This window comes from Panthera onca, chromosome C2 (assembly GCF_046562875.1).
Source record: "Panthera onca isolate mPanOnc1 chromosome C2, mPanOnc1 haplotype 2, whole genome shotgun sequence".
Classification (NCBI taxonomy): domain Eukaryota; kingdom Metazoa; phylum Chordata; class Mammalia; order Carnivora; family Felidae; genus Panthera; species Panthera onca.
In genome coordinates this window covers 87877816-87889914 of record NC_138347.1, presented here as the reverse complement: position 1 = coordinate 87889914, position 12099 = coordinate 87877816, and the positions used below count along the sequence as shown (strand labels likewise).

Sequence of the window (12099 nt, the reverse complement as noted above, 5' to 3'; positions counted from 1 at the left end):
AGGACCATCTCAGGTACCAGAAACTGTTCTAAATGTCTTACACATACTATTACTAGTGACATCATCATCTTCTTCATCATGAGGCAGAGAGGAGTTAGGATATATTTCCAATGTCATACATCTAGTAACTAGTGAGACTACAATTTGAAGACTAGTCTGACCCCAAAGTCCATGATTTCATGTTCTTAACTAATAGCCTACAGAACAGATACTAGCAAAGGAAACGGTAAGAAAACAAGAGACCCTTAAAAATTAAAGACATAAATGCCAAAGTAAAAAAATTCAATATAGAGTTAGAATTCAATACCTCTTAGAAATAAAGGAATGATGAAAGAGAGAAGAGATAAGCAATATAGAGAATTGATCCAGCTAGTCTAGGCAAGGGCTACCAGAATTACCAGGAAAAGAGAGAAAGTATAGAGAAGAATTTTATCAAGGAAACAGCATCAAAGAAAATCCCCCAGAGCTCAAGAGAAACAGGAATATGCAAATTGAAAGGAACTACTAGCACTGACCAAGGCCAATGGGAAAAGAGGCACAACTAAACACATCCATCACTGTGAAATTTCAGATATTGGGGATCAAAAGGAGAGCCTAAAAGCTTCCAAGGAGAAAAGTTCCAAAATTAAAGTAGGTCACCCACAAAAGAGTAAGAATCAGAGTAAGATTTCTCTTCAGCGATTCTAGATTACAAAACACACACACACACACACACACACACACACACACAAACACACACACACGCAGACACAATGAGGTATATAGCCTTTAACATTCTTAGGAAAAAAAATTTCAAAACGAAAATAAACTGTCACATAAGAAAACATAATACACACATTTTTAGACATACAAGGGCTCAGAAAAATTTATTTCTTATTACTCCCTCACTTTATTTTAAAGAGAGAGATGTATTGTAACGTACATTTATATTTATTCTTTCTTCCTTCAAGTAATGTGAAGAGGTACTTCAATAAAACAAGATTGGAAAATAGAAAGAAAGGAAGAAAACATGTATATTTAGAAAAGCGTTGTCCAAGCCAGAGAGCGAAGAAGAGAAATCCAAAATTGATATCGATGCAGCAAACCCAGAGGGCATGGGAGGATGGAGGGATCTGGGATAAAGGGGGGATTCCACACAGTGGAAAGTGCGACGCACTGGAGGGGAAAATGGGGATATGATAAAGATATATTATGTAAGAAAAAGAAGGCACAAGAAGAAAAGCAATGAAAAACTCTAGGATATACAATAAGCTGCACAATGAAGTCAGGATCCAAATGTGAAACAACTAGTCCAAACTAGAACAGGAAATCAGTGGGTCTAATAAGGATAAATAAAACGGATTGTAAGCAATAAAAACAAAGATTAAGAAGCTAGCAATTGTTATAAATTCATAAGATTCTTCTCCCTATGTTTTTAAAGTATCAGAAACTCGAGGAAAAACAAAAGGTTATTTCGCAGTTAAAATCCACATATAAAACGAACTAAAAAGGGCATGATTTTGAGCAACTGGTGGCATTCAAGAAAGGGTCATCCATTTGAACTTCGCTTTTGAGTAGCATGGGATCGTGACATTGGAAACAGAGAAGAAAACAGTTCTACTGTGGACAATAGTTCCCTACTCATAGTAATGCAAAAGCTGAATGTCAACTTTCAACAATTGGAATCAACCTTATAAATAGAGCAACAGAAATTTTAATTTGATTATCAAATAAACAAAAATGTGATCAACCTTAACAGTGTCAAAGTAAAACTATTGCCAACACAAGATGAGAGTTGGAAGGCAGAATGGAGAAGAAAAGGAAGGGATAGAAGAGGAAGAGAGAACAGGTGATTACCACTTTTCATTATATGCCCTTTGTTCTATATGCATTATTTTGAGTTAAAATTTCTTTAAATGTTTTGAGGAAGCTGTTCCTAGTGGCAAATGCTACAAAAGGTCGAGAAAGAACTAAATTTGACCTGTAAGACCACAGGTGACCTTGGAAAGGACCATTTCAGTAGAATATTGGAACGGAAATCAGAATGCAGTGAATGAATAGAAAATTAAGACCAGGAGAGGACAATTATACCTGTCAGAACTCTTAGGAGAGAAGAGAAAAGTTGCCAAAGAAAGGGATTAAAAGCACAGGAAAGGTTGCTGTTGCTATTTTTATTTATATAGAAAAACCTGAGCAGGTTTTTAATTTGATCGAAGTAAAGAAGTGATGACAGGTGATGAAATCCACAGTTAGGGCAAGGAATCAGCCTCGTACAGAAGAAGGGATATGTACTCTTCTGAAATAAGAAGGAATGAGGTCAAGGGGACTAGGATGGAGAGGCAGAAAGCTGGTGAGACACAGCCACCGGCAGGATCATGGAGACCTCCTGTCTTCTAGTAAGTGCATTTTGACTAAACTCAGTCCACTGCAAGTTCGTTTGGAAAACAACCAGATGGGAGAATTTTGAAAAACATAAAAATTAGCTGCGATTAGAGTTGCTGATCATGAAACCGGGTAGCCAATGTTAAAATATAAATACCAAAATCAGTACTCCAAACTTTGGGATAACATCAATTGCATTCTCTGCATTATCAATTAACATCACTACAATCAGCATCACAACTGTAGAACTACTTTTTTTAACCTGCATTCTGTCTCCCTTTCAAATTAATCTAATTAATACAGTACATTGTTATTTGGCTGCTAAATATTACAAATAGAAATAGATCTATGTTTATGACAAACTTTGGAAATGCACCTTGAGTGAGCAGTTATTTTTCAAATCGACACACAAATTAGCAAATAAATTGGCTGACTTTATTTTCAATCGTGGATGCACTGGCAAAATTTATCCATTTTTGGTTGCTTGTTTTATTTCTGCTAACGACCTTCTATCCAAAGTAGTTCTTCCTCTGGGCATGTCTGCTGCTAAAACAGTGTTGTGTTACTCCATGCCAGGCTTGCCCTAAGTGACCTGAAGCCTGCAGACAGATTTTAATAAAATGAAGATATGTTTTTCCTCCAAAGGTTTTATTTTAAATTAAGATATAACTGAAGCCATAATTGTGAGACTGTAAAAATAGGTAATCTCATTAAAAGTAAAACAACTCAGGGTATTTTGAAGCAGATGGACTGGGTTAAAAAGACCTGGGAATAAAACTGAATCTGTGGTGACCACAGATACCCAGGGGTCATTGCGAAGGCAGCCCCAACACAGGAACATCAGGATGTCAGGGAAAGAAGGTGGTGAGTTTAAAGGGAAATAATGAGCAGCTTCCATTGTGTGTCCTGGATTTCTGGAACATGATACAGTTAGACTCTAGCATAACACTGCCCACACCACACTGAAGGTTGTTTATAATACCCTGGGAAATTTGAAACTTTGCGATTTCAACAATGGCACCAACTGACTAAAACGTTTTGAGTAATGTAATCACCGTGATTTATCATTTCACACAAACCTGTTTCTAGCTTATAAACAGGCTACCACTGACCCCTTTTATCTCACGCATAAGAGAAATAGTGAATTTGTGGTCTTGGTATCACTCGGTATTAAAAATTATAAAGCAGGTTTTCAGAAGTAAAACTTTCCATCACCTCATCAACCACTTCGTTTTATTAGCCTACTTACAATCATTACTGTTCTGCCTATTCCTGGTTCTTGGTAAGCCTTACTCACTGGTCTTACCCTGGTCTTCAGTAGCCCTTTTCTTTTTAATTTTTTTTAATGTTTATGTTTGAGAGAGAGAGAGAGAGAGAGAGAGAGAGCGAGCAGGGGAGGGGCAGAGGGAGAAGGGGTCAGAGGATCTGAAGCAGACTCTGTGCTGACAGCCGAGATGGCGATGCAGGGCTCAAACTCAGCAACTGAACTGAACCGTGAGATCATGACCTGAACCGAAGTCGGAAGTTCAACCGACTGAGCCACTCAGGCGCCCCTTCAGTAGCCGTTTTTAATCATTGTCTATTGGTGTACTGTCTATTAGCCTTTGATGCATCTTACAGGCTGACATTTCTGTTTCCCTTCTGTAGTGGTTTCACCCACCTCTAAGTTATGTCCATGCTCTGACTGTTTATTATTCTGACCTACTCTTTGATCCACACTCACTCATCTCAACCACATCTATCTTGTTGACATTCAGATTTTACTTCTAAAATTAACTTTCTTCCAGGTGCCTGGGTGGCTCAGTCCATTCAGCATCTGGCTCTTGATTTCAGCTCAGGTCACACTCTCACAGTTCATGAGATTGAGCCCTGCATCAGGCTCTACGCTGACAGCACAGAGCCTGTTTGGGATTCTCTCTCTCTCCCTCTCTCTCTCTCAAAATAAATAAATAAACTTTAAATAAATAAATAAATAAAATTAACTTTCCTTCTATACTATGCTAATAAAATTGTTCCATACTTTCACACGCTCATACATTAACTGCTTTCCCTTGTTTCTCTGTAAAGGGAAAACAAAAACAAAAAACCTCCCTCTTTAACAATAACACTGACTTCTTTCAAATCTTTGCTTCTAAGCTCTTAGAAACAAACTTAGAAAAAACCCAAACTTTTAATTTTCCATTAGGTTCTACTTTCTTTATACCCACTTGCTTCTCTTTACTCTATTTTTACCCTAGTTCTTGGCTGCTTAAATTATCCACTATGACAGGCTATCCTTCTCCAACTTTTCCCCTTAAAAATTCTGATTATAGAGACATTTATCTAAATTTCACTTCCCTGTTCTCATGTTTTCTAATTTACATATTTACCATATCATGAACAGAGCTGAAATTAAGTACAATTACTAATCTTATCAACTAAAAAGTTCAGAGCACACACGTGCACGCGCACACACACACACACACACACACACAAATGTAGAATCAAAGAAAAAACAACAACAAATAAATGCAGATTGTTTCTTATCTAGGTTAAGCCTTATAATCCAATGACCCTCTTCAAATTGAATTCTCTCTATTCATAACCAGAAGCATCCATTACTGTCTATAGAGCCATAAAGTGATATTAGGAGGGGAAAAAAGGCAGGAGATACAGATATAATCCATACACACAGATTAAAATTACACATTGCCCAAGAGTTTTACCTCATAAAAGTAAACAACTCTTCTTTAAAGGGCACACACAGGTAGGTTTTCTCTCAAGTTAATGACTTAAAAATCAAACCTTGAGAACTTAAGCTTGATTTTTCAAAGTGAGTCTTAGCCTATAAAACTGGCCATTCTGCAGGAATAAATGAAGAGGAAAACTAGCACTGAGTCTTGGGTTTGACAAGCATCATCCTGACTCCCCTCAAACAGTAAAAGAGGCAAAGGAAGACCCTGTATCAAACACTGTGGTGGAGAGTGGTACACAGAGAGAATGAGAGTGGGGCTGGGGAAGGGGAGAAAATGTAAAAATAAAACCAGAAGATGCCTTCATGCACCAATGAGGACATGTGCCAAGATCTGAGATATAATTAACTCAATCCTCTGCACCTGAGGGCCAAACAAACCCAAACAAAGGGAACTCCAGGGAAGCCACACATTGTCTCTTCCCCCAAATCCCCAGGAAAACAATATACCATCACAATATTTCTGATGTACAATCACAAAGTGACACAGTCATCAGTCTTTAGGATCAAAACAAAACAAAAAAGATTTACACTTACAGTGAATAAAACCCGTAAGTTAGAGATGGTTATAGTGGCACGATGGAAGAAATACTTGTATAAGTCATCTTTCTACCTTACGTCTTATTATCGCAGCTACTCGTGCAAAGAATAAACAGCCAAATCAATGCTGACCCAGAAGACATCCTTTCATTCAGTGGTGTTTGGCCCCAGTTGCTTCTCAGGTCGCCTTTTTCCAAAAAAGGAAATTACATAATTGTATACGGATAGCAATCTACAATAAAAAGAAATACCGTACCCTCTCTTTCGAGCCAAAAGTTAGCTTTCTATTTGTTCTTAGGTAATAACACCCTTTAAAATTTTCCTTTCTGCTAGCCATTCTACATGGAGGTGAAAGCTTTAAACCTTAGAAATGATTATCAGTTCACACTAACGGGCTAAAAGAAACCACAGTATGCTTCCTATGAAGGGTAAGGCTCAATATTCCAACGTCATTTTATTCTAACGACAGAAAAATACATGTTTTCCTTAGGAGTGACAGGTTATATAAGAAGAGTCAGAGGTCAAAGAGACAAAGTGTAAGATTCATAGAGATTACCTTGCACTGAGATAAACTGTATTAGCTACAAGATAATATTTATAAGACTAATTCTTATAAACCATTTGAACTGAGTTTGGTACATTATGTTTCAAATACCTATTCACCTGAGGATTGCGCCCTGGTCCACGAGCACAGATGATGCACATTTGCCTACAACAAGTAGTAAGCTATCAAATGCCACACAGTTACGTTGAGAGTCCATTCTGTGAAACGTGATGCTCTCTTTTAATGTAGGAACCTTATGCTTTTTAATCAGACAAACTAATATCTAGTTCTTCACTAAGCCATCTTGATTATTCCAGGCACAATTGGTCATATCTGGAGACATGACTCTGAAATGAGCAAAGCCCTAAAACATTCTCTCACTAAATTCCTGGTTTTCTTTTCTTTCCTTACCTGATAATGAGCCTGGGCTTGCTGCGCTGAGTTCAAGGTGACATTGCAGAGTTTGCAGTACAGGGGCTTACATAGCTCCTCCAGGGCAGAGTCTTGCTCTCCTCCCTTAGGTAACTCCTCTTCCCCTGCCAGAGGCAAGGAAGCCTCCTGCCCAAAAGGCTTCTGTGGCGGAAGCTGCAAGGTTCCTGTAGACCTGGCGGCCACTGACATAGGAGGAGAGGATGAGGGCCGCTTAGGCAGAGGAAGCCCGGCGTGTTGCAAGAGGATCATTGGGTAGGAAAGCCTTGGGCATAATCCAATGGGCGATGAGAAGTCAGGTCTTCAAATCTGAATCAAGAGGGGAAAAAAAAAATGCTCACTTAAAAATGTGACCTCAGCAATATGACATGTAAATGACCACACCACCTGACCCCTTCCTCTACTTCTCCAAGCCACCTTTGGGATTTCTTTTTGCCTCCTCTAGCAGACCTCCCCTGTCTGTTAATCCACACTGACACTATGCTCTTCCACTGAGAACAGCTTTATAGATTTCGCTTTATTTTGCTTGGCACAGCTCCAACTGCGGTCCCTCTGGCCCATGAACATTAATAGCATAGCATCCATGGCTAATTAAATCTAAAAGTCACATGGCTGAAATGGACATCAAAGGTCACCTAGTCCAGACCCCTTCCCTCAGGCACACTTACACTTAAATACTCTTGATGATAATTACGCATAGACAAAAACACTACAGACTAAGAACCTTAGCAAATGTCTCCTTTCCATCCAAACTAGTCTTTCCATCCAGATGATGTCAAAAAGAGCAAAATAAAGACTGTCATGTCTTGGAACCCTGAAAACACTCTGAGAGCTAGCTAAAATATCAAGGAAGTTTAGGAATAACTCAGTTACAGTGTAACAAAAATAAATAAAAGAGTTCCTTCCCATCAACCAGTAATAGTTAAATAGGTAAGCCAATGATTCCTCCCAGCAGAGGCTGTAGACAGCGTGTGGGCCACATGCAACTTCAGATGTCCTCTGTTTGGAATATACAGTGTTTTGTTTTGCTTTCACTTTTTAAATTGAATTAGTCATCAACATTTAAAAATCAAGAAATTCCTGGCTTCTCCTGACAAAAGGATGATCTGGCAACACTTGGCACCTGGTCCTATATGGACAATTAGCTAGTCAGTGCTGAGAGGCTGAGAGGCCAGTAGCCAGGCTTGCCTTCTTGGGGCCACCTTCTTCCCCACTTGGCCTGCTGTCTGTATCTGTGCTACTTGCCTGCTCCCTGTAGGCCCTTAAGCATAGGACCCCACTTTGTATGGCCTTACATTCATGAGTTGCCTAAAAAATCAGAATATTTTCTCTTCTTCTAGCCATAAATTACCTGCATAAAATAATGTATCAACTAAATGTCCTATGAGGTAATGGATCACACTACCATTAGCCCAATTTAATTCTAGTTCCTCATCGGTCTTTCAGCAATTTCCTTTCTCCTTTTTATTAAGTAACTGATAATCTCAATTCTGGAAAAGATCCAATACGTTCCAATACCTCCTCAATTTTATACATGGTTTCTCCAGCCTCCCACCCAGCTGGCATCTTCTAACCCTGAGTATCTCAAAATGAACCACAGTACACGCTCTGAGTTCCCATGATTCTAATTAACCCAAATTAAAATCCTTACTCCAAAACACACAATTCCTTCCACTCTCTCAACACTACTAAAACCTCTTTTCTTGGTCAATAAAATATGGCTATTTTAAACTGCTGAAATTTTCCAGCTGCAATAGAAATGTGTACATTTTCTGACGATAATAGATTTACTAAAATTAACCAAAATTTTAAAAAGTTAAACATCTCTTTTAGCACAATTATAAGTATACCTGTGGAAACTGCAATCAAGTAGTAACTTTTATACTAAATTCAGGGTCTGGGGGCAGCAGAGGATATCAGGGCAATGGCAAAATAACGGAGTTAAGAGCAAAATACAAAAATTATTAGTCATGATATTCAACAATACTTCTCATTCATCATAATATTTAAAAGAACAATATTATTTTATTCTTAAGCAGAAGTATACTGTCCATATCTCTAAGAACATAAAGAAAAGCAATACAGATTTAGAACCTTTAAAAAGTCAGATTCTCTATAATCATATTATTCTTCTCGATTAAATGAAACAAGACAGGCATGGATATTTGAAAAAGGGAAACTAAGGAGACAAAGCCACTTTTTCAAAAAGTTAGCTATCTAATTATAATAATTCGTAATATTAAAAGACTACACATGCCACCTGTACAGAGACATACTGCTACCAAACTGCCACAAACAAGCTGCCAGTTCAGAAAATGGAGGAGAGTGTTGAAACATCTGGATAAAGGAAATCGACAATACAAACAAAATCAAACACTACTGATTGCCTAGACATGTCTGGACTTGTTTTATGAAAGCTCACTCCCACTTGAGGAAATTCCAGCACGCATCCCCCCAGTGTTGCCTACAGGTTTCCATCAAAATAAAGTCCAGTCTCAAAGCACAAAGGTCCAAGAGGGCCCTTCCAGAGGTGATAAAATCCTGTGCATTACGGAAAAAATTCTTGCCAAGTACGAACTACCCATTATCACATTTTATCTTTATAATTTTTAAAGAATGGCCAGATATTCCAAAATTATTTCTTGTGATATTTAACAAGCAAAATGATAATGTCAACTCCCAAAAAGGATATGTGCATGACAACTACATCAAGTATTACCATGCTGGGGGGGGGGGGGGGGCCTAACATAAAAATTAAATCTGAAAGAAATAAAACCTAGTGTTTAGTGAAAGTCTTTAGTGATAGAATATAGAGAAACCCAAAGCGTATGCGACTCAGATCCATTCAACTACTGCATTAGAGTAAAAGAAACTAACTTGATGGCTAATGTAAATAATATATTCCTCAGACCTTAAAAACCATTCAATCTGATGCTTTAAGTGGCATAAACGAAGGACTTATGGTGGTTAACGTCCTGGTTTGGAAGGGGTTGAGGGAACAATAAAGAAAGTCAAGCTTTCATGGTGTACCCTGTTTGAAGAAAAGGAATGATCATGGCATAGTTTTCATGATCAGACTGGGGCCTACTTTTCACATACTGTATTAAAGACAATCACTTTCTCAGTTGGAGAAACCTACAGAGGAAAGAATACAGTGTAAAGGAACAGGTTATTGGTACCACAGCAAACTAGGGAAGTCTACAGTAATTGGGAATTCAGGAAATGAGGGGGAAATGGTGAGCATTACTCAGAGGTCATCAGAACGCAGCGAGAAGTAATGAAAGAGAGAAAAATAGAAAAATAATCAGCTGAGGCAAGGTCTATCATATAAGGAAGATTCAGAAGAATGCAGGGATCTGGGGGAGAAGAGGCCTTGGTGAATTGGCGAATGTTTTCCAGTCTCAGCTAAGACGGTTCCGAACCCAAGGGAACCATTTACACGTTTGAATCTAAGCTACATACACTTCAGTATCGCCCACGTATACCTTACATTCCTAATATGTGCCTGCATAAACACGAGCGCGCACACACTCACGCACCTCGATCCCATAAGGATGCCATCACGAAAGATGGAATCCCCGGTCTCCCACCGGGCGGGGGCAAGCGTGAGGGCCAAGGCAGCAGCACGCCTAGACCATCCAAAAGGTGCACGTGAAATGCTCAAAAACAAACACAAATATCAGCAGCGCAAGCCTGTCACGTGGAGGGCAGGTGGAAAGCCCGCACCCGAAAGAACCGCTAGCCGCCGTCGCTCCGGGGCTCGTCCTAAATGCCCCGCGGCTCGCGATCGCCGGCACTTACCGGAACCCTCGGGACGCGCGGGGAGTCTGGGCGCCGTGTCCACGCCGGGCGCCCGCCACCGTCTGCCCCGCGCACCCGGCTCGGCCCGGCTCAACTCCGCCTCTCTCGACGCAACTTTTCCGGCTGGCCCCCGCCAAGCCCCCTCCGCAGCTGAAGGCTGACTGTCAAAAGTCAGTCCAGCCGTACCCACTGGGAAACAGCTGCAGGAAGTGACTGCGGAACCGGGAGGCGGCGGAGGAGGAGACTGAAGGCGCCGGCCCGGCGTCTCCACTGCGCATGTGCCAGGCGGGGCAGCCCGGCGGCGGCCGCGGCGGTTGCACGCGTGTCTCCAGCATCCCTGACAGGCCGGGTGCGCGCGGGACAATTGCGGGCACTGCGATAGCAGGGCCCCTGGGGCGGGAATGGGAAACAAGCACAGGGCGGAAGGAGGGTGCACCACCCAGCGGACAGGTCCTAAGTGCTGTTCATCACAAACACGCTGGAAAGTTGATCCAGAGCAAAAGCTTGGGCAGAGCTTTTGCCAACTTTCATCTCCTGTCGTTGAGATCCAAACCTTTTCACTCCAGCCGCGCCTTCAGTCCGATGGTTGCCTCCTAAGCTCCTGCCAAATTGTCCAGGATCCTTTAAAGTGCTGTGACAGAACCTTTAAACTACACCTCTCCCCAGGATGGAAGAAGAGCGTGGCTGACGGTTCAGAGGTCTCCAATCAGACAAGAGCGCGTGTGCGCGCCAGGGCACACAGACACACACACACACCCTCTCTCCTATGCTACAGTGGGCAAGAGAAAGAGAAGGCTTTCTCCTGACCCCTGGATCCCTATCTGCAGAGTAGGAAAGACCAGGAAGAGGTTATCTAATGCTAGAATGTCACATCTTCACGTGGGCAACTTCAACACCTGTAGAGTTGACTTAGATGAGCTGAGGAATTTCCAGCTCCAAACTTCTATTAATTTGTAAACTATTCCATAAGAAGATGGGGGGGGGGGGGCGAGGGTGGCAAAATATACATAAATTTATTATTTTCACCATTTAAGTGTACACTTCAGTGCCATTAGGTATATTCACACATTCATGTGCTTATTTTTTAATCATTAATTAAAATGTCAAGGAGATCTAAGTATAGCAAGATGTGCCCTCATAGCAAGCAACTACTGCAGGCAATTAAGGCTGCTTCTTTGACTGAAACATACCATCCAGTACCACTAACAACAAACCAGATTGACTGTTTTCCAGAAATGACTTCATAAATACAGTGACTGTTTAGCAATCATACACACACAGCTAGTATACCCAAGCCATTTGGGGAGAGTAATCTATCAGGGTTAAATAGATAACAGAATTTTTCTGAATTGATTCTCCAACTGTTTATGTATACATACTTTATGTGTCAAAATTTTACATGGACACATTGTTTTTAAAATAATAAATGCTGCTGAAATCCACTTTCCAGTCCTTTTTCTGCATGCTCTTTAGCCATGTCACAGTCTACACTCTTTAGCTAGGACTGCAACTGGACCTCTGCTAACCTTTCTGACCTGACCCTCGCACCAGTCTCCTAAATAATGAACAAAATAAAGTCACTCACATTTACTTGTTTACTCATGGATGGGCCCCATCCATGGCACTCACCCTCCTCTGTAATTTAGCTCTATCTGCATCTTGAGTGCAAAGTGCTTTTTCTCGCCTATCCCTG

The 12099-nt window shown here is 40.6% G+C and overlaps 1 protein-coding gene across 2 annotated transcripts in view; it reads right to left on the bottom strand.

The window, feature by feature from the left end:
- The window catches only part of ZMAT3 (zinc finger matrin-type 3), a 32492-nt gene extending 21850 nt beyond the window's left edge, over positions 1-10642 (bottom strand). Inside the window, exons 1-2 of one of the 2 annotated variants that reach the window (XM_060639256.3) lie at positions 10407-10642; positions 6588-6914 (exon numbers count right to left, since the gene is read on the bottom strand). In XM_060639256.3, the coding sequence (XP_060495239.1) occupies positions 6588-6857 (270 nt within the window). In that variant the 5' untranslated portion in view covers positions 6858-6914; positions 10407-10642. The remainder of the gene's footprint in view (positions 1-6587; positions 6915-10406) is intronic. The other variant, XM_060639259.3, reaches the window with a different exon arrangement.
- Positions 10643-12099: the final 1457 nt, after the last annotated feature.